The sequence below is a fragment of the Mrakia frigida genome (genome assembly GCF_051309035.1).
Source record: "Mrakia frigida strain ATCC 22029 unplaced genomic scaffold BDY24scaffold_15, whole genome shotgun sequence".
NCBI classification, from domain to species: Eukaryota; Fungi; Basidiomycota; class Tremellomycetes; order Cystofilobasidiales; family Mrakiaceae; genus Mrakia; species Mrakia frigida.
Window position 1 is genome coordinate 158,697 of NW_027481266.1, and position 25,513 is coordinate 184,209.

Consider the following 25,513-nt stretch of genomic DNA (forward strand, 5'->3'; position numbering starts at 1 on the left):
GTTCGAAGGACGGGAGGAAAGTTGACGAGTCAAGGAGACACTTCCCGAGTCGGCAAGGCAGATCTACATAGAAGGGTCAAAGCGTCATGATGTATCGTTAAGGCAGCTTCCGAGAGGATTGTACGTGTATGTTGATTAAGTTAAGTGAGGGCGAGACTGAAGACGACAGGGAAAGAGAGTGAGAGAAGGGCGTCAGAGGGCTGATCGACGCAAAGGCAGAACGAAAGGCGAAGAAAGAGAAGACTCACTGGAGAGTCGAGGATCCCAGATAGAGTGGACGGAGTGGATGTGACTGAAGAGTGAGCGTACGATCTTTAGCAGGTACGAGAACCAAGAAGGGGAGAACAGATCAGCCCTTCGTCCCACCTTCTCTTCTTCGAGCTCCTCGCCGTCCGACGCACCTTAGTTCTTATCGTATCTCAGGCGTCCCACCTTCCCGAAGAAGTGAGGCTTCATTCCTCGGAAAGATACGTAGAAGAGATGAGGGATGATGGTGTAGGTCTGCAACGAGGGTAAGGAGTCAGAGAAGGGAAGGAAAGGAAAGGCACGGGAGGGAACGAGAGCTCATTCGAAGGGGACTCACTCGGACTTTGCGTTGGACTGGGAGAGGGAGGGGAGGAGCGTCAGCTTGAGCTCCTATGAAGGAAGGGTGTAGACGACTAGAGACTCACCAGTGAAAGGCATAGTGGGCAAGAAGAGAAGGTCGGGGGTAGAGGAAAGAAACGGTTCTTGAGCTGTGTTTCGTTTCGACGAGATTTGGTTGCTCCCGAAACACGTCATTTTCTCGTCCTCAAGATCTTCCCGCTGCAAAGTTGACGACTCAGATCTATAGCTGAGAGAACAATCTTACAATCGTGAGCTTGAAAATCTTCATCCTCTTGAGGGAAGGGGAAAAGCAGCCTAGTGAGTAACCCTGATCGAACTCGTCATGGACCAGCCCCGAACGGCTCCCTCCCTCCCTCCTCCGCTTCCTTCCCCTGCTCTCTCTTCTCTTCCTAAACCCCCAACAACCTTTCAGTAGCCAAAAATGTCCAACGCCGTCCACTCTACCACCGACAAGGTCAAAGTTGAAGCTCAGAACATCGTCAAGCGCTCTCTGAGTCTCACTCAGGTCAGCTTCCTTTCTCCCTCCCTTTCGAGCTCTCAAGCTCATCAAGCTGATCGCTTCCTTCTCGTTCTTTTGCTCCTCCAGGACGCTGTTCAATCCTTTGGATGGCTCTACCCCGTCATGGGTGTGCCTTACTTCTGGAGACACGAGGAGCTCAGGAAACCTTTGATGAAAATGATTCTGCGTGAGTCGGGAGAGAAAGCGATGGAGGAGAGGAGGGACGTCGAGCTGACCTTGTTCTTGCTCTCTTGCAGCGAGTCTGGGAATTTCTGCTGGAGTTTTGGCTCTCATGTTCTTCTTCACCTATCTGCCTCAAGGTGAGTCTTATAGATCTTGAAATCTTAGAGTGTAGGGCTGGAAAATGAGCTGGAGAAGAACGAGCCGAAGCTGACCTCGAGCTCCATCTCTCTCCCTTCTTCCTTTGCCTCTTTGTCTCACCTCGTCCTTTCCACCAGCTGCCGTCCTCTCCGTCTTCCAGCTCGGTCCTCTCGGATTCGTCACTGCCGTCGGTGTCGTTTTGGGAGAATCTGGATTTGTTCGTCCCTCGCCTTCCTTCTGTCTCCCCCCTTCCTCTTCTCTTTCCCTTTCTTTACAAACTCCCACTCTCGTCCCCTCTCCCTCCCCTCACAGATCATCAACCTCATCCTCCGCTCCTTCTTCTTCAACCAAACCCTCACCGAAACCTTCGACAACGTCCTCCTCATCAACAAGCTCGACTCGCTCGTCGCGAACGGGCGAGAACTCAACCAGCAGGGCTCGTCGTCGAAGTCGGGAGGAATCAAGACCTTGGGCAAGATGCTCAGCAAGCCTTTGGACAAGTTCAAGCCTGAAGCCATCGCTCAGTACTTGATCACTATCCCCTTGAACGGTGAGTTGAGAGCGGGAGGGGGCGAGAGAAGAGTTGGTGTCTGAAGACGACGCGTCGAGGTTGGCCACGAAGACGAGAGACTGACTTTGCCTTCGTCTTTTGTTCGTTAGCCATCCCACTCATTGGAACGCCCGTCTTCTTCGCCATCAACGGTTCGTCCCACATCTCTTCCTTCCCTCCTCTCTTCTCTCTTCCGTGCTTCAACCGTTCGACGCGTCCAACCGAATCCTGACCTTCCCTCCATTCTCTCTCCACCGCTCGTTTCACAGGTATCAAGCGAGGACCCGGACTCATGGGACGATATCATCAACTCAAGAAGTTCACTCCCGAGCAGAAGAAGGCCTTCATCCACGAGCACCGAGGTGCCTACACCGCGTTGGGAACGACGACGATGCTGTTGGAGTTGATTCCTATTGTTGGGTGAGTAACCCATCCTCCCCAGTATCTCATCTCGTTGTGAAGTTTTGGAGAAGCCCGGAGAGCAGCAACTCGCTCGCGTCGAAGAAGCAGAAGAAACTGACTCGTTTGGTTCTCTCGTTCGATCTGGCAGACCCGTCATCTTCTCATTCTCCAACGAAGTCGGAGCCGCCCTCCTCGCTGTCGACCTCGAAAAGAAGCAGGGCAAGGTCGCCGAGGGAGAGAGGGAGATCAAGGGCGGAAAGAAGAAGGAGCTTTAGACACAAAACCAACGTGCCATCGTCCCACTTCGCTTTTGATCTTATCTCCATCTCTCTTTCGTTGCAAATGGAACCTACGAGAAACAATCCTTCTGGAAGAGTTGCTTCCCTCTGTGAATGCCGAGAAGAACGAGGGGACCTCGTTCGAGTTTTTTGTTGAGAAGAGGTTGACACGAGCAAAATCAAGTCCTCAACTTCGAGGCCGCCTGTCCCCTTCTGTCCCTCGCTCTGACCTTCCTCATCCAACGACGACAAGCTCTGCCACAACCCACCCTCAGTCTTCAATACACCCATCTCGACCCTCTTTTCTCGAAATTACGACTCAATGGCTATCGTAATCGCAAACACTCCTCAGGGTGAGCTCTCTCTGCCTTTGTTTGAGAGAGCAGAGGAAGGACGAGCTCGAGCTGACTTCCCTTCCCTCCCTCGTGCGTGGCTCTTTCCTACACCACTCAGAGTTCGACGACGCTGTTTCCGAGGCTGGATCCGGACTGGTAGTGGTGGATTTCCATGCTCAGTGGTGGTGAGTGTTCGTTCGTCTCTCTTGCCTGGATGAAGAGGCGTGAGGAGAGGGAGGGAGGAGGGAGGAGGAAGGTGGGATGAGCTGGAGCCCTGAAGCGTCGAAGCTGATGTTTCTTGGGTTCTTCGTCTTGATTTATAAAGTGGTCCTTGGTCAGTCTTCGAGCTATACTCCTGTTGGGATCGAGGGGAAAGGGTTGAGGAAGCGTAGGAGGGGGAGAGGAAGGAAGAGAGAGAGAGAGAGAGGTTGAGCTGACGAGCTTCGATGTCCTTCCCCTCCGTTTCTTTCCATCCAGTCATGCTATCGCACCCGTCTTTGAGGTCAGTCTAGCTCTCTCTATACTCTCGTTAGACTCCCAGCTGACCCGCTTATGTTCTCTGCTCACCTTACTGACAGAAACTCGCCAACCAAGTTCGTTCATCTTCTCCTTCCACCCACTCGTTCGAGTCTCGAGGGAACAACGAACAGAGCTCATCTTCTCTCCTCCTCGTTTCGTTCTCAAACAGCACACTTCCACAACGTTCATCAAAGTAGACACAGACGTCAACAAATCCATCGCTTCGAGATTTAGAATCACAGGTCAGTCTCCGTCCCACCTTCCTTGCGTTTGAGCTTCGCGACCCTTCCGGACCTACTCCTCTCCCTCTCTTCTCCTCTCCTCCACACCTCTCCTGCTCTCTCGCTCACTGACCCTTCCCTTCCTTCCTGCCCTCTCTCCGTTCACCGTTCTTCAGCCATGCCAACCTTCATCTTTCTCCGCTCCTCCTCGGAAGTCGAGCGTCTTCGAGGAGCCGACCCTTCCAAACTCACCTCCCTCATTAGAACACTCGCTGGACCTGCGCCGGAAGGAGGATGGCCCAAGGGGAAGGGAAACACTCTCGGAGGTGCGAGTGCGACCGAGTCGACGGGTGGGGATGGGTGGTTGAGTGCTTTCAACCCTTTGCTGGTGAGTCTCCGAGTGGTGATGAGGGAGGAGGGAGGAGAGCAGAGGGCGACGTGGAGGAGACGCGAGCTGACGCGCTTTCCTTTGTTTTCTGTCCTCGTTGTCGTTCCTGGGAATCATAGGTCTTGTCCCTGATCTTCGTGAGTTCTCTCTCACACTTCTCTGCCTGTCTCAAGTTGAGTCGAGCGTCAGAAACTGATCGCGTCGTTCTCTCTGCCCTCTTCGGTTATTTTCGACAGTTCGCCGGACCTTGGATCTACCAGAAGCTCAACGCTGCTTAAATATGAAGCGATAAATTTCAGTCTGTCTTGGGTTCCGTTTAAGTCGTGTATAGATAGAGATACGTGCTTTCCGACGGAACCGACGACGACGAGTCGTTCTGTTCGTTCGAAGCGTTAATGATCATGCCCTTTCTCTCACTTGCTCGAGACTGTGAACGATAGAGCTACTTCCACATCGTCTGGGTAGAGCGGTAGTCAAATTCGAGTACGTAAAAAAAAGCAAACGAACGAAAAGGAAGAGCAGAAGGGAAGACGCGTCGTTGTTCTAGTCTGCCTCCCTCTCCTTCCCGTCCCTCTTTTCAAACTGATGACCACATCAATCCAAAAGTTACACCCTCTCACCCTCTGTCTAACCTCGTCACTTAAAGGAATCCTGGACTTCCAAACATCCACATCCACAAAACGCTCGCCATTCCCTCCAACACCTTCCCTCCCTGCCTCACCACCCACCATCCTCTCCCCTTCCACCCCACCACCTCCTCATCCTCCTCCAACATGGGCCAAATAAAGAACCTCCCCGTGTACCAAGCCCACGCGAGGGTCACGATCGTGCACCAGGCGACATCGGCGGTGATGGACCCGACGGCGTGGTTGGAGGTAAGGTAAGTTTCCCAAGCCTGGGAGGGAAAGTAGAGAGGGAGAGTTTCTCGGTTGGATGGAAGGAGGCTGAGGAGGAGGTTGTTTTTGGTGAGGAAGACGGGGAGGAAGAAGGTTGGGAGAGGGAGGAGGAAGGAGAGGATTTGGGCTCCTAGCCAGACTTCGGAGGGCGAGGGAGTGGATGGATTAGGGAGGATGAAGGGGAGGAGGAGGAGGAAGTGGAGGAGGAGCAGGTTGGGGAGGAAGAGTTGGGCTGGAGAAGACGAGGACGAGGAAGGGACGAAACAGAGGAAGGAGTCAGATCGAAGGACGCGTCGAGGCTGAGGTTTGACGGCGTAGTTAGAGAAGCGAGCTCACTGTTCACGGTCATGGGAACCACAGCAGCCGACAACGAGCTCATGATCAAAGGGATCCAAACCCTCCTTGGGACTCTGGCGTTGTTGCGCTCGAAAGTCATGTTGCTCGACTTCCTTCTCCTCACGCACCCGACGAACCACAAACTCGACGCGACGCTGATCGCTACAACCTGACCCAACAGAAGCACACAAGCAGCTTCGTAGCTTCCCCAGTTTTTCTCCCCTTCTACCGCCTTCGCATCCTTCTCCTTTCCCTCGGGTTTGGTCGAGGAGGACGACGAGCGAGGTGTTTCGATGGAAAGCCAGAGGAACATGACCCAGTTGACGGTGAAGGAGGTGATGTGGGAGGAGATCCATGCTTTGGGACCTGGTTGAAGGACGATGGACCAGGCTTGTTCGAAGAGGGCTGTGTTGGAGAGCCAGGTGGTGATGGAGAGGAGGGGAGGGAGGGGAGTCGAGGAGGGAGGGAGGAGGGAGATGGCGTTGGAGTGGGACCACTGCGAGAGGGAGGAAGAGACACATCAGTTTGAGACGGCGAAGAAAAAGGAACAGATGATGACTGACGATCATGTAGTTGATCATGTCTGAGGGAGAGTGAACGAAGAGGGGTGAAAGAAAACGAAGGAGGAAGGTCAGCTCGAGCTCAACATCAACGCTCGCTCCTCCTCCTTCCTTTCTCTCCCTCGACGCTGAAGAAAGACTCACGATACCAAGTGTGCCCGAAGCTCCCTACGGCAATCAAGGCAAATATCGTAGCCCAGATCGACCTCCTTGTCGAGCCTTTGGCGGGTACGGTTGAGGAGGAGAAGACGGTCGCTCGAAGGACGACGACGAAAAGGTAGGCGATCAGAACGAAGTAGCCGACGAAGATGGCGAGAGGAGTGAGGTGGGAGGAAGGTATTCCGAGAGTTGAAGTGACGAGAGAGTCGGTCATGGTGATGGAGGTGGGAGGAAGAGCTGAGGGAGGAGGAGATGGAGGGAAGGAAGGAGAGAGGGAAGGAGCGAGAAGGCGACGGTCGTCGAAGTTGAATGAACGAAGCTTTTGGGAGAAGATTTGAAGCCTGAGAAATCACGATATTAAAAAGGTTCAGTCGAGTCTTGAGACTGATGCCAACAGAGGAAATCTTCGACTTACGAGGTGGCGGTGAGAAGGAAGGAAAGAAGGAAGCTTGCGAGCTCGAAACCAAAAGGTGTTCGAGCTCACCTTCTCGTCTTCCTTCCCTCCCAACGTTCAGCATCTCTCCCAGACCCTCGATACCTGCGAAGACCTCGTCAAGACGCTCTTCTACCCCTTCGTCTCCTTCGCACCTTACCTGTGCATCCATCGCCTTTCTTTTCTCGTTCTCTCGCGCCTTCCCTTCGAACGGAGCTACCTCCCTCCTTCTCTCCTCCTCCTTCCTTCTTCCCTCCTCCATGTCGTCTCCAGCCGATTTCGCCAAACTGCTCGGAATATCGACTAACCTTGATGGATACAGAAATGAAGCTTTCTCTCCTCTCGAGTACCGTCAAATCATCGCCTCCGTGAGCCTTCATTGCTCCTTCCCGCTTCGAGAGGCCAGAGACTCCCTCCCTCCGACTCTGACCTTTGCTGGACTTTTTCACAGTACACTGATCTTTACAATCGGGGTGTCGACGAGTTCCGTGCCTTCTGGGTGAGCACTCTAGCGGCTGGGCTTTCAAGAGGTCAACGTTCGACTCCTGACGGGTGGACGTTTTCTAGGCCGAGTTCTCTGCGATGTTCCTCCCCCAGCTCGTCCAATCCTACATGATACGCCCCTTCGACGAGGATCACTCCATGAACAGCCTCACGGATCTTCTAAACTACACCTGCTGGATCAAGTTGGTCATGGACAGCAACTCGGTCGGTCACTTCGTTCGAACTCAACCCGCCGTCGTTCTCGCACTTTGGGCAAAGACGTCGGACAGGCTGTCTCGTCTTAGCAAGGAGGATCTCACCGTACGCTCATATCGAAACTTTCAGTCACCCTTGATTCATCTTGTGAGATCTCTGATGCTCAGTCTTCTTGCATTTACAGTTCGATGCGACGGTGGAACGAACTCGAACGGACGACGTCCCCGTCCCTCTCGCTCTCTTCGACGACCTTCTCTCCTGCTGGAGTATCATCCGAACCTCCATCCTCAACTTCCTTCCAGACCCATCCCCTCATCTCTCCCCGGACGCAGCAACTTCAGCTCGCATTCGTTCTCTCCTGCCAGCTGTTCGTCGCCAAAAAGATCGGTGGGACGCGCCGAGCAAGACGTCCGATCTCCACGACGATCTCTTCTACCTCACCGATCGCTTCGAGGTTGGAGGAACGGGAGTCAGGGACCTCGAACGTAGCATCTGTTATAGGGAGGAGACGCTCGTGACTGTAGATCTGATGGGATACGCACCGTGGAGGTGGTGGCACTGCGAAGCGGCGCTTTCCGATCTGGTGAATGCGAAGGGATGCGTAGGGAAGAGGTCTCAGATGCTGATGTGCAGTAGAGTGAGTCCGGCTTCGCTTCTTCCTCCTCCAGCCTGAAGCTGAAGCTGACCGGCTTGCTCGTCCCTCTCAAAGTGTCAGGTCGTTCGCTATTGCTCGCAAGGCTCGTCCTCGATATCCTTCCTTCCGTGCTTCTCTCACGCTGATGATCTTCTCCGTCTTGTCTTATAACCCAGAGCATCAGAAGCTGGACTGGAAAGCTCACAAGCGAGTCTGTTTCAAGCCCCAGTGGTAATCTCGTGAGACGCGTCTTCTCGGTTTCGACGCGTCGTTCGCTTTCCGTCTGACCGTCTTTTGTTCTCTTCTTTCCTTCCCTCTTCAAGCTCAACGACGGCCATACCCCACCGGAACGCTCTACTGTACCCTGCGTCTCTCTCTCCACCTTCATTTTTACGTCCTGGTGAGTTGCTTCTCTTCGTCGCTTCGCCCTTGTTCGATTCGAAGCTGACTCTTCTCGCATCCTCTCTTTTGTTGTTCTCTCAGCTTCAACACTCTGCTCGCTTTATCTCGAGTTGGGATATGCATGATTTGATCAAGGCTAATCTTTCCCAGGAGAGAAGAAAGGGTTTGAAGGCAGGACGATTCGAAGACGCGAGGAACGCGACTTGAAAACGTCCCGACGCTCTTGCTCCTCTCACCCTTGCCCTTTTCGGACTGGGACTCTGCTCCTCACGGACTCACCTTATGGACACTCTCGGGAAATGGTTCCGGGAAGGAAGGGAGGCGAAGGAAAGAGGCGGAAGAAGGAAGGCGGTGGCGTTGAGAAAAAGAAGAAATGGTCGCACCGCGTCTCGGTCGTTGCGACTCTTCTTCTTCTGAAGATTTAAGCTATTATATGATCACGGCGCTCAGGACTTCCCCTCCCACTCCTCCAAGTCTCCCTCACTCGGTACTCTTCTTCCCTTTCCCTCTCGAAGATCCGGAAGATTCAAAGACGAGACGCGTCCGAATGGGTTTTGACTTTGACGAAGAGGGTTCAGGCTTCTTTGGTTTCGAGGTGGTAGCAGCTGGGTGACGAAGAAGGAGGTAAAGAGAGAGAGAGAGAGAGACGGCTCGGGTCAGTTTCGAGTCATGAGTCCAAGGAAGAGAATGAGTGAAGGAGGAGACTCACGAGGGAACGACTTGGAGCCCTTTCCGTTCTTCATCGAGGGACCTGCCTCGGCCGAGGGATTGATGGGCAGGATTTGAGCAGGAGGAATCGTCTTCTTCTTCTTCTTGGGAGGAGCGAGAGAGTCTGTTCGGGAAAAAAAGGAAGAAGAAGACGAGGTCAGTCGTCGCGTCTCATTTCCCTTTTCAGCGCGTAACGGAGAAGAGGTCGAGCTCCCCGGAACCAGTCTCCTCATCCTGCTCCTTCCTGTGAGTGTCGTAGTACGTTCTAAAGACCTTGCAAGCTGTCGCTGAGACCTCTTCCAACGACGCATCCGGCCTCACGTCTCCGATGAGTCGAGCTGCTGAGGTAGGGATCCGCAAAGCTGCTGTCCCGTTCCGAGGTGAGGAGGAGCAATCAAAGGGTGTTGTTGGTGTTGATTCGTTTTGACGACGTAGGTGTCTGGGGAGGTGGGATGCGACGCAGCGGTTGATTTCGTGCGAAGTGGGTTGAATTCGTGCAAGGCTTTTCAAGATGACCGAGCAGCGTTCTCCCAACCTAGGATATTGTACTGAAAGTCAATTCGGAGCGTTCTGAGGTCACGACAACTTCCGTGCGATCTGTGAGAGGGCTGAAACGAAGTCCGACGCGTCGCTTCCCCCTCGCCCTCGCCTCACCTTCATCCTACTGACTGACTCAGACGGTCATCGATCTATCAGACGAATGCGTCCTAAGTTGAGTACCTTGGACGTGAGGCTGAGCAGGCAAACGACCTGTCTATCGATTGGACGGGAACGAGAGGAGGGTTGATTTCGTGCAAGAGGGAAGATTTTTCGTATCGACGGGCCAAATGTTAATCGAAGTCTAGCAGGATAGCTCTAGGAGGATTAGCCTGTCTATGAGGTACGTTTATGGACTTGGAGCTGCCGAAGGGCTCGAGATTCGAGAGGTTGGGAGCTCGGGCGACGCGTCGATTCGCAGGAGGGTTGAATTCGTGCAAGGGGAGAGATCTCTGAAAAAAATAATAATAATAAAAAACCCCGTTAGTGTATATCATTGGTGATATCAGAGTATGTAGCTTCGGGCTGGTCGTATACGGGATGACGAGGAGAGGTCTCTGTCGCGAAAGCGGTGGGTTGGGTTGGGTTTGGGAGGAGGGTTGAATTCGTGCAAGGAGGGTTGATTTCTTGCAAAACTCAAAACCGGATAGTGTATGGGGCTCATTTAGGATATCACAGTAATCTCGCCATTTCCAGGGGATGAAAAAAAACCCTTTCCCTGCTCCCAGGGGAGACTCTTTCTGAAGCCAAACCGTTGTCTAGAAGTCGAGGTTGATGGGGCGAGAGGAGAGGGAAGGGAGGCGGAGAGGATCTTGGTTGGATGAACCGAGAAGGTTGGTCGCGATTCAGTGGATTCAGGAACCCGCGAGACGAGCCCTCGAGTTGATTGGGAAATTCTTCGACTATCTGACCAGCTCGTTGTTGTTTCGAGGTGTATGCGTACCCTTTCTCTCGTTGGAAGAGGTCAGCACGAAAATACGGGGATCCCATTAGCGTCGAAGCGTCGGAAGGGACGAAATGTCGAGCTCGTCCTTTCGAGCTCTCTCTCCTTCCTCCCTTCAACCACCCTCCCCTCTCCAAGCAGCATGATCTCCAAGTTGGAAGTCAAGGAGCTCATCTCGTTCATCTTGTCTCGCGTTCAACCTCCTCTCCCACAACTGAACACCGTACAACTGAAGTCCTTCTCGACCCTTCTCCAACATGCGGAATCTCTCATTTCTGCGGGATTTGGGCAAACAGAGATCCGAGCTTGCGAGTCAGGAGAAGAAGCACAAGGAGGTGGAGGGTCAGCTTGCGGAGGCTAGGAAGCTTGCTTTGTCGTCGAGGAACAAGTCAGTCGTCTCCAGGACTCGTTTGTAGGTTTCCTTCAACGCGTTTTCGTCGCTGACCCTCCTCTCTCCCTCCTCTCGTTTAGGTTTGACGAGATGGGGAGTTATTTGTAAGCGCTCATCTTGATCTTTTCGCCTCCCTTCGTTGTCGACGTCGGATCCAACTCCTCCGAGGCTGCGGCTGACCTTCTTTCGACGCGTCGTCGGTTCGAACAGCACCTCCCTCATCACCGCCAAGCAAGCTATCGACGATCAACGACGAAATCTTGAGCTCGAAGTGCAAGGACTTCGATCCTTCCTCGAGGAAGTTCAAGATCTGGATCAAAGTGAGTCGTCGTCGTGTTCCTCTTGCCCTTCCTACCCTCCCGCTCTTCTTCATCCTCGCCTCTCTCTCTCTTTCTCGTGCACCCTTCATTGACCTTTTTCTTATTTATTTGTTTTACCCTTAACTATCTTCAGAGCACAACTCCTGGCTCCAATCCGGTACATCGTGGATCAAGAAGCAACGAACGTCGCTCGACGAAGTGATCCATCCCCTTCAAACGGAACGAGACGAAGCTCTCCCGAAGGCACAGAGTTTAGAGCAGAGTTTGGAGCTTGTGAGAGAGGAGTTGGAGAGTAAGAGGAGGGAGGTGGAGGAGAGGAAGGAGAGGGCCAGGGTGTTGGAAGGAGATGTGGATAGGAAGGGTGAGTTTGGGTTGATCGTTTCGTCGTTTCGTTGGTGGAAAAAGAGGAGGGAGAGAGAAGAGATGGAGGAACGACGCAGCTGACGAGGACGTTGTGGGTTTGGTTTTCGGACAGTCGAGACGATCACGAGCCTTGCGTGAGTCTTGAAAAACGAAAGTCGGGCGTTGGGACGACGGATAGGCTGACTCGTTCTGCTTCCCCTCGTTCATTAGCTTGGAAGTCAAGAATGCAGGAGGAGAAGAGCAGCGACTTCAGATCGAACAGCTCAAGGCTGAACTCGCGACCGAAACGGAGAGATGAGTTCGGCGCGTCTCGCTCTCTCGTCGACCTCGACGTGTCGTTCCGTCCTTCTTCTCTTCTGAGACTGACCCTTTCTCGAAGCCTTTTCCTCTTAACGGAATGATCCTTTCAGAGCCGACGCAGCCAACCAAACCCTCGAAGAGGAACGAAAGAATCGAGACTCCGAGATCAGTCAACTCGAACAAGAAATCACCGATCTCGAGAAGAAGCTTCGAGACAAGGAAGGGGAGTTGGACTCGCTCAGGAACAATATCAAGGAGGAGAGGGAGTCACTGAAACGTTCGAAGAGCTTGTAAGTCCTAAATCTGGTCCCTGTCGTCTCTCGACGCGTCGCACACTCTCTCCTTCTCGAACCGACCCCGACCTTTCTCCCCTCTTTCCCTTCCCTCTGTACTGTTCTCCAGGATCACCAAACTCGAAGATTGAAGAGAAGGGATCTCGCATGTATATTTGAATCAAAGAATAGGATAAAGAAAGAAGTCAAGAATCAAATAGAGAATCGACCAAACAAAAGTAACCTAATCATAGAGGGAGAAACGAAGACAAGCCGTTAAAGGAAGCTCGAAGCGCGTCCGCCTCCCTCCTCCTCCCTCCTTTCTCCCACCCCTCCACCTATCCAGACTACCGCCTCCCCATAAACCGCGGCCCTCTAGAGCTCCATCCCAATCAACACTTTCCCTCACCGACCTCCCACGGCCAGCCACTCCTCGCATCGGGTCGACCGATGGTTCCTCCGATGAAGAAAGATCTCGCAAGTCAGGGGAGGACTTGTCGAGCATGAAGGTGAGGGTGGAGCAGTTGAGAGAGTCGGAGGCTAGGTCGAGCTGAAAAGAAGCAAAGAGGAGAAAGTCAGCAAAGGACGAGGAGAGAAGACGAATCTCTGAATGACGTGGCGACAGAGAAAGAAAGGAATAGGCTGGTAGGACTGCTGGTGCTGGTGCTGAGGCTGAGTCACGACGACGGAGACGGGTTGAGTCAACGCGAGTCCTGTGCGTCTTCTTGTTTCTATTGTCCATAAAATAATTAAAAGATGCTAGGGGGGAACTTCGAGCAGACGGACATCAAACAATTAAATGCATGGTTGGTGTAGTGGTATCACGCAATGTTAGGGTATTCCAACTTACTTCATTGAGGTCCTCGGTTCAATCCCGGGATCGTGCCGTCTTTTTGGCCACTTGCGCCCGGGGTTGACGCGCGAGTCATTTTTTGTCACCTCCCTCCAGTACTTCTTATCACGCTGGATCTTCAGAGTCTTGTGGTGGAACGAGGAGGCGAGAGGGACAAGGGGGCGATGATGGGCGGAGGAGAGGCGACGAGGAGGAGGAGTGAACGTGAGGAGCGTCGGAAGCTAGGAGGATGGTATTCTCGTAGAATTTTCAAGCTGAGAGTAGTGAAAGTTGTTCCAGTCAAAGTCATGGATTGAGGTTAAGACGAGAGAGAGAGAGCGAACGAAAGCTACAATGAAGAAAGGAAGAGACTCCAACCCTCCCGTCACACAACCGCTTCTTCCCCAAGCTGCACAATCCGAAAGCGTCCTCTTGCTTCTCGCCTGCCTGAGCCCAGAGTATACCTCCCTGATCCTCTATATCAAGCACAGGTATGATCCGTCCCAACCCAAACCCCAGCCAGCTTCATTTCCGTCTCACCTCGTCTCCTTTATTTTGGTACGGTACTTTCCCTCCTTTTGAAACCCTACTGCTTCCTCTTGAGCGAGAAGGCAATGAAATACGGACTGAGCTTGAGAAGGGAGCGGCGCGCGTCGTCTGGCGTTGGTCTCCCTCCCCGCGTGTACTCACAGGCTGTCTCTCTGATTCGCTTCCGATTCTCTGGCGCTCTAAGAGCTCGTACTTAAGTATCCTTCTATACGCTCTATTTGCAAAGGAGGCCAAGGTGACCGTTTGAGAGAAAAACTGCGAAAGACGCGTCGTGCAGGTGTCGATTGAGCGAGTGGCAACAACGGGAAAGTCCAGTTCGGGGGAGTATATGCTCCTACGTGTGATTAGGCTTACTATTTGATACGACTAGAGGAGTACAGTTGATCAAGGGGGGGTTGGGAAGTTCCAACAAGGGGAGGGGGATCAACAAAGGGAAAAAGGAACGACGACAGTGCTGTCTCTGCGGTTCATCAAGGGATTTAGAAGACTGAGAAGTGAATGTGTCCGAAGGGAAGGTTTGCTGACAATATGAGAAGTTGAGAGCACGAGTCTCAAGAAGGGAAGCGAGAAGAGAGTCTGGAAGAGCAGAGGGAACGAAGCTGAGAAGTGACTTGCTTGAGACTGTTCTGGCTCAAGGGTGATTGATCAACGCTACCTAGACTTCAGCCTTTCATATCAGCTATCTTGATTTCGTGGAAGATTCTAGCAGGAAGGGTGAAACAAGAGCGCAAGAAAGGAAGTTCGAAGCGAGGACGCGTCGTGTCAAACCGGATCTGCAACAAGGCAAAATAAAGAAGAAACGAGGAGAAGGAAGAGAACCAAAATAGAGGAAAGATCCAAAGAGAAGGAGATAGTAAGATGAAAGCGTCCAGGGGCATGAAAGAAGTCAAATGGAAAGGAAGAGAGAGACGGAGACGCGTCGAGCCGTCGAAGCGAGAAGACTGCTACTGTTGAAGCTGGGGCCGTAGCTGGCAGTCGAGTGTGAGGGCAGATTTTTCGAGGGAGTAGATGAAGTTCTTGATGATCGTTTTGTGATTGCTAGGCTCCGAGCTAGAGCGAGTCGCAGTCTGAGCGCGACGTCAAAAACATAGGCCATCTCTCCCACGCCTCCAAAGCGCTGGACCTTCTCTTCTCCTGTTTTTGAGTTTCGTTATCTCGGAACTGTTCCACAAACACTCCGCCTCGCGAACGGTAACGAAACAGTAGAAGGAGTGAGGAGCGAGCGAATGAAACGACCGTCGTCCGACCTCGACCTTCTTCCCGACGTGTTTTCGCAGAACTTCTCTGAGTCTTAGCTCCCTACTTCGGCATATCAGTGCCTCTACATGAAAGCAGAGAAGCGAAGTACAGATCAAACCCAGCCTCATCCTTCCCTCACAACGCGTCCCACCTCCCTCCACTCACGCCCCTCCCTTTCGCCTCCCCTCCCCACTCTTCCCCTCAAACCCTCACGATCTTATCTCCTCTTTCTTCCATTCGTCTCTTCTCTTTGGAACGATGTCCATCATCCTCAGGTCCTCCCTCAGACCATCATCAGGTGAGTATTCGAATTCTCCAATCTATACTTCTTCGGGTGGAAGAAGAAGACGAAGCTGACCTCCTCCCTTCCTCCCCTCCTCGTCTTCCCCAGCTTCCCTCTCCCTCCTCCCATGCATCCATCGTCCTCTCTCCACCTCCCTCGTTCCGTTCAAAGCAGCTCCTCCACCTCTCGCTAGTGAACTCAAGACTGGATACGAACCTCGAACGAAGGAGGACCTCGAGCTTCCCATCGCAACTCAGCTGGCCAACAGACAGTCCAATCAGGAGAGCTTGATGCATCCAAAGAACGGAGCAGGTGAGTCTAGCTTCTTCACGCTACTGGCACAGTGAGAGCAGTCTGAGGAAGAGGTGGTGTTGTACTGTAGTCGATCTGAGTAGGAGAACAGGGAGGGAAGAAGGGAAGGAAGGGACGGAAGGGAAAGGACGAAGCTGACACCGGTGACCTTCGCACCTTCCTTCCTCTCCTCTCCTCCCTACCAGAGCACGTCCTCTCGACCGTCGACAAGGTAGTCAACTGGGCGAGACAGGGAAGTCTCTGGCCTATGACTTGTGAGCCTCCTCATTCGCTTTCCTCTCCTCGATCCGAGCTGATCTTCATTCCTCTTTCGCTCTCAAGTTGGTCTCGCCTGCTGTGCCGTCGAGATGATGTGAGTCGCCCTCTTTCTCTCTCCTCTTCGACTTGCTGGGCTGATATGTACTCTCTTCACCGTTGCAGGCACGTCGCTGCTTCGAGATACGATCAGGATCGGTTGGGAATCGTGTTCAGAGCTTCGCCTCGACAGTCGGACGTCATGATGTGAGTTTCGCGTCGTCCTTGATCTCCTCGTCCTTTTTGTCGTGCAGTATCTCGAACAAGAGTTCGAAGCTGACTACTTCCACGCCTTCCCTGCCCTCTCTTCTCAATCTCAGTGTTCGTACTTCGCCCCGCCTCTCTCGTCGACGCCGTCCTTGCCTCCGCTGACTGCAGCCCTCGACCTCCTTCCTTTTCCCCTTCTCCTCCTCTAGGTAGCTGGAACCTTAACCAACAAGATGGCTCCAGCTCTCAGGCTAGTTTACGATCAGATGCCTGAGCCCAGTACGTCTCACTTCTTCTCCTCTCCCTTTCTCCCTCTTCGCGTCGCTCGACTTCCCATCGTCCGTTAAATCTATCGCTGACCATTCTTCGTTCCCTCCTCATTCAGAATGGGTCATCAGCATGGGTTCTTGTGCCAATGGAGGAGGATACTACCACTACGTGCGTCCGAGCCACGTTTCTCCCGCTTCTCGTCGCGTCTCGAACCTCGAAGCTGACTCCTCTTCTCGCTTTCTTTCGTTCAGTCTTACTCCGTCGTCCGAGGATGCGACAGGATCGTCCCAGTCGACATTTACGTACCTGGATGTCCTCCAACAGCCGAAGCGTTGCTCTACGGTTCGTCGTCACTCTGTCTTCTTCGAAGGAAGAAGGCGAAGCTGACCTTACATCTCGATTCGATTCGATGACCAGGGATTCTGCAGCTTCAGAGGAAGATCCGGAGGACTCGAGCAGTCGTCCAGTGGTACCGTCGATAGAGTTAGCTATCCTCTTCTTCAGTTCGTTGTATGAATGGCCTCCTTCTGGGCTCGTCTGGAAACAACGGAAACGGCGAGCGCTGGTTCCCATCGACGCGTCTGCCTCTTTTCATCTCTTCTTTCCTTCAGTGGCTCGACGGCTACTCTCCTCCTCTGAGCTGGATAAGGTTTGGTCGGGTCTGGATGGCGGAGCTGTACGGTTTCTCGGAGGTCGGGAGGTTGAAGGGGAGGCGGAGGTCCAGCTTTGATGCGTCGTTTGGGTTTCGTGTCGTCTCGTCTCGGTCAGGACTCCCGACCTGATTCCAGCTTCGTTCGCTGTCTACTGCAAACTGAAAGAAGTGGAGGAAATTATCGTGGAGTGAGAGCCTAGGTCTCCCACGAAGGGTAACTTGGAGGACCTGTAGAGGGATCCGGAAGGGAGGAGACATGGTTTCTTAGTGGTGAGAGGGCTTGAGTGGTGGAGGAGACGCTGAATAGCTCGAAAGAGAAGATGGTCTGGAAAAGGAGGAGAAGGAGAGGAGAGGAAGGGAGGAAGGGAGCAGAGGGTCGAGCTCGAAGCTCCTTTCGACCCTCCTCCCTATCGGTTTGCTTCCACCTTCCACCGTCTCTTTCTCACTTCTTCGGTTCTCGAACCCATTCGACTACATCGGAGCTTTTGACGCCACCATCTCACTTGTTCGTATATCGTGAGTTCATCAACGGGACGAAGTGGAAGAAGGCGAGCCAACGAACCGAACGGCGACGTCGAGGCTGACCTCCCTCCTTCTTCCCCTCCTTCTATCAGGATCTACCTCTGAACCGAGCTCGTACTTTTCTACCAAGGGACGATCTCGTTACCTAGGATACTATCGGTGAGACCTTAGACTTGCTTGGATGCTCTGGAGGAGCAGACTGAAGGACGAAATCGGTCGAGCTGACCTCTCCTTCTCTCCTCCCTTCAGCCCTTCTCCCTCCTCGTCTTCGCCTTCCCTCGTCGAGTATCGCTCTCTTCACGATGAACAAGGTGAGGTCACTCGCACGAGATCCAACCGAGCTGCGTCTCTCGGTGCTGACTCTCTTCTTTCTTCCTCCAGATCGCTCCTCGTCGTCGATTGCCTTGGGACGTGTTGCTCCTCGTCTTCAAGGAAGCAGATCCCTCAACTCTCGCCGTCCTGGGTCGAGTCTCGCGCGACTTCCTCACGGCCACTTCTCCGGAGCTATACAGAGACGTGGTGGTGACGTCGGTGAAGCAGTTGGAAGGGTTGTTCTGTGAGAGGAAGGTGGTCCAGGCAGGGAGGAAGACGAAGGTGAGCTCGCTTCCTTTCTCTTCTCTCTTCTCTCTCTTCCCTCTCTTGCTTACCTTGCAAACACTCTGTCTCAGAACTCATCCAAGACATCTCGAATCAATCCCCACCTATCCCTCTCTCAAATCCGAACCCTCATCGTCGACTTCGCCTCCCTCTCCTCCCACGTCCCCAAAGCCCTTTCCATCTCCTCCTCCCGACTCGACGACGAGCGACCAATTCCCCTTGAGCGCCTGGAGATCAGCTTGAACTACTCGAAGAAGGAAATGCTCCCTCTCCTCTACTCTTCCCTCTTCGGTAATCTAAACCCGAAACGATGCTCGTTTCAGGTCGTCAACCGACCCTTCTATGGCCATCACTGGCTCGAGATCAGAGATGGCTCGTCCTTGCTCGGATGGTCTCGCATACAGAAGATGGACATCATCGGAGTTGTCCTTTTCACCCGCTCGCCAACTTCCCTCCTGGCTGGCGTGCCACCTTCCTCCTCTGGTCAGGCTCAGGTCGTTCGACTTTACGTCTCGACTCTCCTCTCCTGGAACTGCGCCGATCCCACATCCCTTGTGGATGAAATAGGAAACTACTCGTTCTTCGATGGACTCGAGTTTATGCAGGATCGATCGTTCGTTTTGGTTGTGAGGTCGGAGGAGGAGAAGACGGAAGTCGAGGCTGCAGTTCGAACGAGTCAGAAGATCGCGAGATGGAGGCACGTCTTTGCTGTTGAGCTCGAGACCTGAGGTGATTCAAACCTTCCCCACTCGATTCCAAGCACTTTCTGACCTTTGCTTCCCTTCTCGTTCGTCCCTCCAGCCATTCCTCTCCCTCTTCCTCTCGACGCGTCTACTCCCAACTTCCCGTCACTCCCCATCACCTCCATCCTACCCAGCACCACCCCCTCCAACCTATAATCACAAGTCCACAAAAACTACCTCCCAAAAACATCCTTCCGCACTCGTCCAACGATCCTACAACCTCACCTCCCTCCTCTTCGGTTCCACTGTCGTCACGTCGGTCGCTTGCTTTAGTCTATCTCGATGGTCTCTGACTCAGATGCGAGAACCTTTTAAATAAACCTGAGAACTTGTTTCCTTCACTCGCTGGGTCCTCACCCTCGAGGCGAGAGACGGAAAGGTCGGGAACGGGATCGGGAACGAGAAAGCAACGTCGTCTCGACGCCTCGATTCTTCCCCTGTTCCTTCCCGACTTCGACCATTCGATGGCGGGTTCTCGCTCTTCCAAAACTCGCACTTCCCGCCAAGCGTTCAGAAACCGAAACGAAAGCAAGTGTCAAAGGCTCCATTGTGAAATCTCCCACTCGTCCCACCTCCCTCTCTCCTCCCCCGACCCAACCCCCCAAGAAAGTCAAACCACCACGACTGCGACCGCGAAAACTAGATAAACCATCCGACCAAGTCCCTCCTACCAACCTTCTCATCCAAAATCTACTAAGTCTCAGTGAACTGTTCGAACGAAAGCAAGGAAAAGAAGCTCGTCAGTTTCGATTCTTCCTTTGCCTCTCCTCTCCCTCCAAAACTCGAACGAAACTCGACCCCTAGTACTCACATACCAAACCGCGAACGCCACCATTCCGGCCATGAACCCCATCAACAGCAGCAGCCCTAAGATGGCGGCCGCCAGAATCACATAGCTGATCTCTCCCTCGGTCTCCAACCTCTTCGTCTCCTCAGCGGTCAACGGAGGCAAGCCCTTCGCAACCCTCCAAGCGGAACGTTCCCTCTCCTTCTTTCGAAGGAGCTTGGCGGAGTCGGCGATGGCTTTGGTAGCGGCGATTCGGAGACGAGCGTCGTTGGTGGAAGGGTCGAGGTTGGAGGTGGGCGCGTTGGGGTTGGAGGAGGGGACGGCGACGAGGTTGATGAAGGAGGGGTATTCTAGATGAGAGAGAGAGGAGAGAGGAAGGTTTAGGTTTGGGATTGAGAAAAGGAAGGAGAGGAGAGGGACGAACGGTGCTCGGTCCATTGCTCGATCTGAAGGAAGGGAAAGAGACGCGTCAGTTTCTCGAGATTGAAGGCTGAGGAAGGAACATAATGGGAAGAGCAAAACTCACTCGACCACAGGCGATACTGAGCTTGACGAACGAAGGGTCGGAAGGGATGGATTTGGCGTGAAGTCGTCGAGCGTACTGTCGGAAGAGGAACGCGACGTCTCGAGGGTTGGTGCACTTCATGATGAGCTACAAACCGAACGAACGAAGATCGGGAGTCAGCTCGAGTATCTCCCCAAGGCGTTGTGGTACGGAAATAGAGAGAGAGAGAGAGAGAGAGAAAGAGAAGAAACGAACCTGAACGGCCTCTCCCTTTCGAATCTTGACGTTCCTCTTGAACACCTGGTCGTTCATGAAGCACAACTCCAACGTCGCCATCGCCATCACCGCCGGAATCGCACAGAACGTGAACACGCTCTGGTTCTTCAGCAAGCTCAGGTAATCCAACGCGTCCGTCGCGTGTCCAATCGCATCGACCGTCATCGCACTCAACACCCACATCGCACCACTCCCAACAGCATCCTGCTCTCCCTTCTGCACCAGATCCGTCAGAGCCGAGAACTTCCCGTACTTCTCGTTCCCCCAGACCTCCCTAGGCCAGAACCCACGTCCGTCGTCGGCGTCCTCCTTGATATCTCGAAGGATGTTGGTCTTCTGGAGGAGGAGTCCGAGCGAGTTGGAGAGGACGAGCTGGTCGGCGATCCAAGGTCGCTCCTTCCCGGTCGAGGCAAAGAGTCGGGAGAGTCCTTCTCCGACGAGTCCGGCGACGTAGTGGCAGTAAAGGGAGAAGTCGTCCAGGGTTTGGACCTCAGCGACGGGAGCGGAGGGAGTAGCGAGGGCAGCGAAGTCGGCCATTCCATTTCCCATCTTTCGAGCGATGTCGGCGATGACCTTCTGAGCACTGGAGGACGAAAGAGGTGGTACGAGAGAGTCAGTTCAGATCTAATCAGTCGGAAAGAGGAGCGAGCTCACCTAGGGTCGAGGTTCTGGAACTCTTCGATCACGACCTCGAATCGAACGAGAAGACTTCGATCCTTCTCCTTCTCTCCGTTGCCGTCAAAGTTCCATCCGGGCTGATAGAGCTTCTCGTGGAAGGATCGAAGGAGAGGAAGCTTGAGGTCGTTGGAGAGGGACATGTCGTCCTCGATGGTGTCCAAAGCTCGAAGGACGAGGTAGAAGAGGCAGATCTGGAGAAGGAGAGGAGGAGGGAAGGAGAGAGGTCAGCTTCTTCGCTCCTCTTCTAACTCTCTTTCCTGAGGAACCGAACCACGCGTTCCTCTCACGAGCCAACTCTCCTCCCAGACCAGCACCAGACGGAGCAAAGAAGTAAGGTCTCCAAGACTCACCACCCTAGCCAAATCTCCATCCAACTCCTTGATGACAGCGGCGAAACTCCTCGAGGTGAGGTCGAGGAAAGCCCAGCAGTCTCGCATGGACTGACGATCCCATCCCGAGGTGGTGTGTTCCTTGACGGAGGTGATGTCTCGTTTAGGCTCGTACCAAACGGCGTACTGGAGAATCGACCGAAGCTCGTTCTGTTCGAGAGGATGGGACGAGAAGGTCGAAAGAGGGAAGGTGAGGTGAGGTTGCCGGCGGGCCGGAGTTTTTTGGTGATGGAAGGAGAGGAGGGAAGGGAGAGGAAAGAGAAGAGGGATGGGATGTCAGTGAGGTGCTTTTGGCTCTAGGTAGACGAGAGAGGGAGGTCGTAGGGAGGGGAAGAGAGAGAGAGGCAGAGAGAAGGAGACGTCGACGTGCTGTCAAAGGGTGAGCTTTGAGCTCGACCCAAGTTTCCCTCTCGACCCACAACCTCCAAAATCCCTCCAGCAGGTCATCCAGGTCGACGAGCCTCCCCTCTCAAGGCTCGTATAAATCCCAAAGCCCAGCTTCCATCCTGTGAGAGCTCTCCTCGCTCGCTCTCTTCCCTCTCCCTTCCCTCTCTCGTCCTCTCCCTTGGCTGGCCTCCTTCGACCCTCCCGAATCCTTCCCAACCTTGAGCCTTCCAACAAAAGTTCCAGCGAGCTGTAGCAAGCTCCGATCCCACAAGACACGGTGTGTTGTACTAACGGGATGCGTAAAGACTGGAGGATCGATTCGAAGGAGAAGGAAGAGAAGGAGGAACGAGCGAGGCGAAGGGGCATCAGCAAGTCGTTTCTTCTTCTACACCGGCTGGATTTCATGAGGGACAGAGCACTCACGGAGATGGACGTATTCAGCAGCTCCCATCTTGAAGAGAAAGGGCGAAGGAGAGAGAGAGGGGAGAAGGGAGGAGGGAGGGAAGAGAGGGAAGGGAAGGGAAAGATGTGGTTCGAGGTCGCTTCCCCGCTCTCTCGATTCTCGTTCCCACAGCGCCGGTTCATTAGAGTTCTTTTCATCGAATATTTTCATGGGATCCATCAGCGTGGAGGGAGAGAATGGTCTCGTATGAGATGTCCAGAGATTTTCTGACGGGCGAGAAAGTTTTTCGGAGGCTAGGGACGTGAAGTTCTCAAGGAGGAGATTGAACCGGCGCGACGACGCGGCTTTCCCTCCCCGAGTGAACGAGTTAGCTTGCTGTTCTGAGGAGAAGGAGGGCAAGGGAGACTTTTTAATATCGGGAGGAGCATGTACTGAGTTGAAGAAGAAGAAGAAGAAGAAGGAGAAGGAGAAGGGCGTCAGTGATTCTGGCTCGAGGACGAGAAGAACGCGTCGAGGCAAGGCTGAAAGAGAGCGAGCTCAACTCACGACTGGACATGAGCTGGAAAGCGAAGATGGTCTGATGATGGGTTGTGGTCGAAGGAGATTCCTGTTGATGGAGTGGAAAGGGAGAGAGATATGATGAACTGAAGTGTCGCAAAGAAGAGAAAAGAAAAGACGCGTCGAGAGGACTCACGCGACGACGAACGAAAAAGAATGACAGAGAGGTTTGAAGCAGACTCGCTTACTCGCTTGTGAGTTTTCTAGTGGAGGAGGTTCTAATGCTCTGAGAGAGATCAGCGTCGAGGTTGCAGAAATCGGCTTGTAAGAACGAGGGCGTCCAGAACGGCGGGTGATATTTCTCGCTGGTGGTCTGTGCGAAAGTCACAAAGTCGGCGAGCTCAGAATGCTCTCCGAGAGCGAGTTAGGCGTGACTGTATCCCTCAGGTTCGGATGAGATCCCTAGGAGTCTAGCGAAGTCGGCGGGGGAGGACATTCGAAGGAGGAGCGAGGGAGACCGACGGTGGAGGAGAGAGAGGAAGATTCGAGCGTTTGAGAAGGTTTGTATGGAAGATTGAGAGTGACGGGGTTGAAGAGAAAGGATAGGAGTCTATTCGGGGCCAAGTTGAATCGTCGGGATGAGGGTCGTTGGGGGGGAGGAAGGAAACCGTGAGCTCATGGAAGAGATTTGAGCTCACCTTTTCTTCTCCTTCCCAACGCCGTCAAGCTCTACCTCTCCTTCAGTCTCTATGCGACTTCCCCCCATCAAGATATACTCCTCACGCTCCTCTCACCCCATATATCGGAACCTTTCGTCCTCAATCTCTCGACCTTCATCTTCATCGACAGCCAAACTCTCCCTCTCCTCGACTCCTCCTTCTCCTTCTCCTTCTTCGAGCTCAACTTCCGCCCTCCTTTCGCCCGCCGTCTCGGATGAGATCGCCCTCAATCCGGTGCTTAATAAAGCGCTACACGATGAGACTATCGGAATCTTGCTAGCAGAACTAGGTAGAACTTCCCAGTCGGGTGAGTCTGAACGGGGAGGGAGGGAGGAAGGAAATCTCGAGCTCAACAACTTCCCTTCTCCTTTCGCTGACTTTGTTCCTTTTTCGTTCTTGCTCAGACTCGAAACTCACTCATGGGAAGGAACATTCGCCTTCGGAACTGGAGAAGATCGTCAACATTCATCGTGCTTTGAAGGAGCAAGGGATTCATCCAAAGGTGAGCTCGGGCGGAACCTGAACGATTTCTCGACCATGAGAGCTTGTAGCGACTCATCCTCTATAGGAATTGCAGCTGATCATACTCGCATTTACTCGAATCAGGTTCTACGCATCGCCATGGACAGGCTCGTCGGTCTCGGACTCTTCGATCCTACCCAATCCCCCCTCCAACCAACTTCCGTTCCTCTTCGTCGACCTCTCTTTCAAGCTTCACGCCCATCTTCCTCTCGTCTCACGGAATCGAACGAACCTCCTTCCATATCCGCCACGACCTTACCGTCAGCACCTTCATTCATTCAAAACCTCTGGTCGGAATCCTCCTCGGCGGACAGCTCCAAGCCGTCTTCTTCCACTCCATCTCCTCCCAACCTACCCTCCTCCTCAACATCTGCCATCAAAGACAACATCCTCTCTCGTAGAGCCTCCGAATCCCTTCCCTCCGTCTTGAAGATCCCCGCAGCGACCCTGGAAGGGAAACCCAAACCGAATCCCGACGCGTCCGATTCTCTCAGCTCGAGATGGACGACCTTTCTAAAAGACTCCAAACCCAACACCAACGTCAACGACCTTCCCGAAACTACCCGGAAGACGGGTGGGAAAGCTCGAACCAAGTTCGCAGCCGTCTTCCAGGCTATGGCGGATCTCGATCTGAAGGACGGACGGAAGAGGTTGGAGGAACGACGCGATCGGATCGTGGCCAAGTTGGTGCATCTGGAAGCTTTGGGGGAGAAATTGGGTGAGAGGAAGAAGGTCCATGTCCGTGCGAAAAAATCTAGGATGAAGTATCAGGTGGTGATGGAGACGCTTCGAGGGAAGGAGGATCGAAAGGACGCGTCGACGACAAAGGGATCGCTCGGTTCGGGACCATCATCACCACTACCTTCCCCTACCAACGACGAGGTCAAACCCTCCTCCTCCTCCTCCCCATCAACCTCCGCCCAACAAAAGGCCGGATCAGCCAACATCTACTCGCATCCTCTACCCAACTACCTTCTATTACGACGCGTCAAACAACTCGAATGCCTTCGCACCGCATCGGACCTCCGAGCTCGGAGAGAAGCTTTCTTCCAGAGATCTCTCGATCTCGACTCGGAGGATGGGGGCGGAAGGCTGGAGTTTCAGAGGGGGGTTCTGAGGAGAAGGATGAAGAAATTGGAGCGCAGGTTGAGGATCAGAGGGGAGGAGGAGGAGGAGGGAGGGGGAGCAGAGAGGGGGAGGAGGCAGGAGTTAGAGAAGTTGAGGTTGGCATGGGAGTTGATGGAGGAGATGAGGGGGAGGAGGAAAAGGGCAGGGAAGGAGGAGGAGGAAAGGGAGGGAGAGAGAGAGAAGGAGGACCGCGCGTTGGCTGGACTTCCCTCTTCTTCGCCTTCACCTTCGCCTTCGCCTTCGCCTTCGACCGCAGAATCCGAACCACCAGCACTACCACTATCATCATCAGAACCGTCAACCATCTCCTCTTCTTCCCCTTCAAAACCAACCTCGCCTCCAAGTTCAAATCCAACCTCCCCGCCCTCTCTCCCCTCCTCACCCACCACCATCAACTCCTCAGCTTCTTCTCCCTCCCCATCACCACCCACTTCTTCTTCCTCACCTACCCTGGACCCAGAACCTTCACTCTCGTCTTCGGAACCAAACCCATCCCCCTCGGAGCGGGAAGAGAAGGAGCAGGATCGAAAGACGACGCCGGAGGTCGTCGACGCGACGACGAAGAAAGGGTTCTTTTCTGGATGGTTTGGAGGTGGATTTTGATGTCGCTTCTTAAATCTGGAGCTGGGCATGAGGAGAGAGCAAGAGT

The 25,513-nt window shown here is 53.6% G+C and overlaps 11 protein-coding genes and 1 non-coding gene across 12 annotated transcripts; 8 read left to right on the top strand and 4 right to left on the bottom strand.

Moving 5' to 3' along the window:
* Positions 1-140: 140 nt before the first annotated feature.
* BDY24DRAFT_415089 (uncharacterized protein) lies at positions 141-684 on the bottom strand (the record flags this gene model as incomplete). Its single annotated transcript, XM_076643405.1, has 5 exons — positions 141-156; positions 249-292; positions 433-501; positions 584-600; positions 672-684. 5 exons carry the CDS (start codon positions 682-684, stop codon positions 141-143), a joined length of 159 nt encoding a protein of 52 aa, XP_076496663.1.
* A 343-nt stretch (positions 685-1,027) lies between these two features.
* Positions 1,028-2,653, top strand: RRT8 (Rrt8p; the record flags this gene model as incomplete). The annotated part of the gene is made up of 8 exons (XM_076643406.1): positions 1,028-1,111; positions 1,193-1,292; positions 1,363-1,425; positions 1,564-1,643; positions 1,739-1,976; positions 2,087-2,128; positions 2,246-2,396; positions 2,527-2,653. 8 exons carry the CDS (start codon positions 1,028-1,030, stop codon positions 2,651-2,653), a joined length of 885 nt encoding a protein of 294 aa, XP_076496664.1.
* Positions 2,654-2,736: 83 nt separating this feature from the next.
* Positions 2,737-4,539, top strand: BDY24DRAFT_56624 (thioredoxin family protein). Its single transcript, XM_076644994.1, has 9 exons — positions 2,737-3,009; positions 3,110-3,176; positions 3,317-3,325; positions 3,469-3,493; positions 3,570-3,584; positions 3,680-3,752; positions 3,908-4,119; positions 4,239-4,256; positions 4,356-4,539. The coding sequence occupies exons 1-9, from the start codon at positions 2,979-2,981 to the stop codon at positions 4,395-4,397; spliced, it is 492 nt and encodes a 163-aa protein (XP_076496665.1). The 5' UTR covers positions 2,737-2,978; the 3' UTR covers positions 4,398-4,539.
* Positions 4,540-4,553: 14 nt separating this feature from the next.
* Positions 4,554-6,347, bottom strand: BDY24DRAFT_388754 (uncharacterized protein). The gene is made up of 4 exons (XM_076640414.1): positions 6,056-6,347; positions 5,915-5,934; positions 5,352-5,847; positions 4,554-5,247 (listed from the first exon to the last, which is right to left on the bottom strand). Exons 1-4 carry the CDS (start codon positions 6,282-6,284, stop codon positions 4,760-4,762), a joined length of 1,233 nt encoding a protein of 410 aa, XP_076496666.1. The 5' UTR covers positions 6,285-6,347; the 3' UTR covers positions 4,554-4,759.
* BDY24DRAFT_441304 (zinc finger MYND domain-containing protein) lies at positions 6,324-8,376 on the top strand. The gene is made up of 9 exons (XM_076644595.1): positions 6,324-6,411; positions 6,486-6,871; positions 6,955-7,002; positions 7,071-7,307; positions 7,387-7,839; positions 7,912-7,939; positions 8,013-8,075; positions 8,160-8,236; positions 8,320-8,376. The coding sequence occupies exons 2-7, from the start codon at positions 6,764-6,766 to the stop codon at positions 8,069-8,071; spliced, it is 933 nt and encodes a 310-aa protein (XP_076496667.1). The 5' UTR covers positions 6,324-6,411; positions 6,486-6,763; the 3' UTR covers positions 8,072-8,075; positions 8,160-8,236; positions 8,320-8,376.
* Positions 8,377-8,718: 342 nt separating this feature from the next.
* Positions 8,719-9,606, bottom strand: BDY24DRAFT_415094 (uncharacterized protein; the record flags this gene model as incomplete). Its single annotated transcript, XM_076643407.1, has 5 exons — positions 8,719-8,843; positions 8,948-9,070; positions 9,168-9,385; positions 9,463-9,494; positions 9,601-9,606. 5 exons carry the CDS (start codon positions 9,604-9,606, stop codon positions 8,719-8,721), a joined length of 504 nt encoding a protein of 167 aa, XP_076496668.1.
* A 727-nt stretch (positions 9,607-10,333) lies between these two features.
* On the top strand, positions 10,334-12,163 carry BDY24DRAFT_56840 (uncharacterized protein). Its single transcript, XM_076644995.1, has 6 exons — positions 10,334-10,814; positions 10,898-10,921; positions 11,028-11,137; positions 11,271-11,498; positions 11,711-11,798; positions 11,911-12,163. Exons 1-6 carry the CDS (start codon positions 10,684-10,686, stop codon positions 12,092-12,094), a joined length of 765 nt encoding a protein of 254 aa, XP_076496669.1. The 5' UTR covers positions 10,334-10,683; the 3' UTR covers positions 12,095-12,163.
* A 710-nt stretch (positions 12,164-12,873) lies between these two features.
* Positions 12,874-12,959, top strand: BDY24DRAFT_t51. The gene has a single exon. It is a non-coding gene; the product is annotated as a tRNA-Pro (tRNA).
* A 1,935-nt stretch (positions 12,960-14,894) lies between these two features.
* BDY24DRAFT_388763 (NuoB/complex I 20 kDa subunit family protein) lies at positions 14,895-16,589 on the top strand. Its single transcript, XM_076640415.1, has 10 exons — positions 14,895-14,990; positions 15,084-15,287; positions 15,473-15,541; positions 15,609-15,639; positions 15,708-15,788; positions 15,826-15,829; positions 16,001-16,067; positions 16,174-16,226; positions 16,310-16,400; positions 16,476-16,589. The coding sequence occupies exons 1-10, from the start codon at positions 14,951-14,953 to the stop codon at positions 16,538-16,540; spliced, it is 705 nt and encodes a 234-aa protein (XP_076496670.1). The 5' UTR covers positions 14,895-14,950; the 3' UTR covers positions 16,541-16,589.
* A 1,314-nt stretch (positions 16,590-17,903) lies between these two features.
* On the top strand, positions 17,904-18,856 carry BDY24DRAFT_388768 (uncharacterized protein). Its single transcript, XM_076640416.1, has one exon. It carries the CDS (start codon positions 18,090-18,092, stop codon positions 18,555-18,557), a length of 468 nt encoding a protein of 155 aa, XP_076496671.1. The 5' UTR covers positions 17,904-18,089; the 3' UTR covers positions 18,558-18,856.
* Positions 18,857-19,100: 244 nt separating this feature from the next.
* On the bottom strand, positions 19,101-22,135 carry ERG9 (bifunctional farnesyl-diphosphate farnesyltransferase/squalene synthase). The gene is made up of 9 exons (XM_076640417.1): positions 22,018-22,135; positions 21,887-21,900; positions 21,169-21,357; positions 20,795-21,009; positions 20,120-20,723; positions 19,886-20,011; positions 19,784-19,805; positions 19,384-19,709; positions 19,101-19,280 (listed from the first exon to the last, which is right to left on the bottom strand). The coding sequence occupies exons 1-9, from the start codon at positions 22,043-22,045 to the stop codon at positions 19,266-19,268; spliced, it is 1,539 nt and encodes a 512-aa protein (XP_076496672.1). The 5' UTR covers positions 22,046-22,135; the 3' UTR covers positions 19,101-19,265.
* Positions 22,136-24,872: 2,737 nt separating this feature from the next.
* On the top strand, positions 24,873-25,485 carry BDY24DRAFT_388775 (uncharacterized protein). The gene has a single exon (XM_076640418.1). The coding sequence runs from the start codon at positions 24,976-24,978 to the stop codon at positions 25,465-25,467; it is 492 nt and encodes a 163-aa protein (XP_076496673.1). The 5' UTR covers positions 24,873-24,975; the 3' UTR covers positions 25,468-25,485.
* Positions 25,486-25,513: the final 28 nt, after the last annotated feature.

Excerpts from the sequence above, each read along its gene's own strand:
- BDY24DRAFT_56624 (XM_076644994.1), top strand. The coding sequence starts at position 2,979 with ATGGCTATCGTAATCGCAAACACTCCTCAGG. Across the intron at positions 3,010-3,109 it reads AATCGCAAACACTCCTCAGG|AGTTCGACGACGCTGTTTCC; the intron begins GTGAGCTCTCTC and ends TACACCACTCAG. Across the intron at positions 3,753-3,907 it reads TTCGAGATTTAGAATCACAG|CCATGCCAACCTTCATCTTT; the intron begins GTCAGTCTCCGT and ends ACCGTTCTTCAG.
- BDY24DRAFT_388763 (XM_076640415.1), top strand. The coding sequence starts at position 14,951 with ATGTCCATCATCCTCAGGTCCTCCCTCAGACCATCATCAG. Across the intron at positions 15,542-15,608 it reads AAGTCTCTGGCCTATGACTT|TTGGTCTCGCCTGCTGTGCC; the intron begins GTGAGCCTCCTC and ends TTCGCTCTCAAG. Across the intron at positions 16,068-16,173 it reads CGATCAGATGCCTGAGCCCA|AATGGGTCATCAGCATGGGT; the intron begins GTACGTCTCACT and ends CTCCTCATTCAG.
- BDY24DRAFT_388768 (XM_076640416.1), top strand. The coding sequence starts at position 18,090 with ATGCTCCCTCTCCTCTACTCTTCCCTCTTCGGTAATCTAAACCCGAAA.
- BDY24DRAFT_388754 (XM_076640414.1), bottom strand. The coding sequence starts at position 6,284 with ATGACCGACTCTCTCGTCACTTCAACTCTCGGAATACCTTCCTCCCAC. Across the intron at positions 5,935-6,055 it reads CTTCGGGCACACTTGGTATC|ACATGATCAACTACATGATC; the intron begins GTGAGTCTTTCT and ends ACTCTCCCTCAG. Across the intron at positions 5,248-5,351 it reads GGTTCCCATGACCGTGAACA|CCCAACTCTTCCTCCCCAAC; the intron begins GTGAGCTCGCTT and ends CGTCTTCTCCAG.
- BDY24DRAFT_388775 (XM_076640418.1), top strand. The coding sequence starts at position 24,976 with ATGGAGGAGATGAGGGGGAGGAGGAAAAGGGCAGGGAAGGAGGAGGAG.
- BDY24DRAFT_441304 (XM_076644595.1), top strand. The coding sequence starts at position 6,764 with ATGTCGTCTCCAGCCGATTTCGCCAAACTGCTCGGAATATCGACTAAC. Across the intron at positions 6,872-6,954 it reads ACCGTCAAATCATCGCCTCC|TACACTGATCTTTACAATCG; the intron begins GTGAGCCTTCAT and ends ACTTTTTCACAG. Across the intron at positions 7,840-7,911 it reads AGATGCTGATGTGCAGTAGA|TGTCAGGTCGTTCGCTATTG; the intron begins GTGAGTCCGGCT and ends TCCCTCTCAAAG.
- BDY24DRAFT_56840 (XM_076644995.1), top strand. The coding sequence starts at position 10,684 with ATGCGGAATCTCTCATTTCTGCGGGATTTGGGCAAACAGAGATCCGAG. Across the intron at positions 11,499-11,710 it reads AGGAGATGTGGATAGGAAGG|CTTGGAAGTCAAGAATGCAG; the intron begins GTGAGTTTGGGT and ends CTCGTTCATTAG. Across the intron at positions 11,799-11,910 it reads CGACCGAAACGGAGAGATGA|AGCCGACGCAGCCAACCAAA; the intron begins GTTCGGCGCGTC and ends TGATCCTTTCAG.
- ERG9 (XM_076640417.1), bottom strand. The coding sequence starts at position 22,045 with ATGGGAGCTGCTGAATACGTCCATCTCC. Across the intron at positions 20,012-20,119 it reads GAAAGGGAGAGGCCGTTCAG|CTCATCATGAAGTGCACCAA; the intron begins GTTCGTTTCTTC and ends TTCGGTTTGTAG. Across the intron at positions 19,710-19,783 it reads CGAGCAATGGACCGAGCACC|AATACCCCTCCTTCATCAAC; the intron begins GTTCGTCCCTCT and ends TCTCTCATCTAG.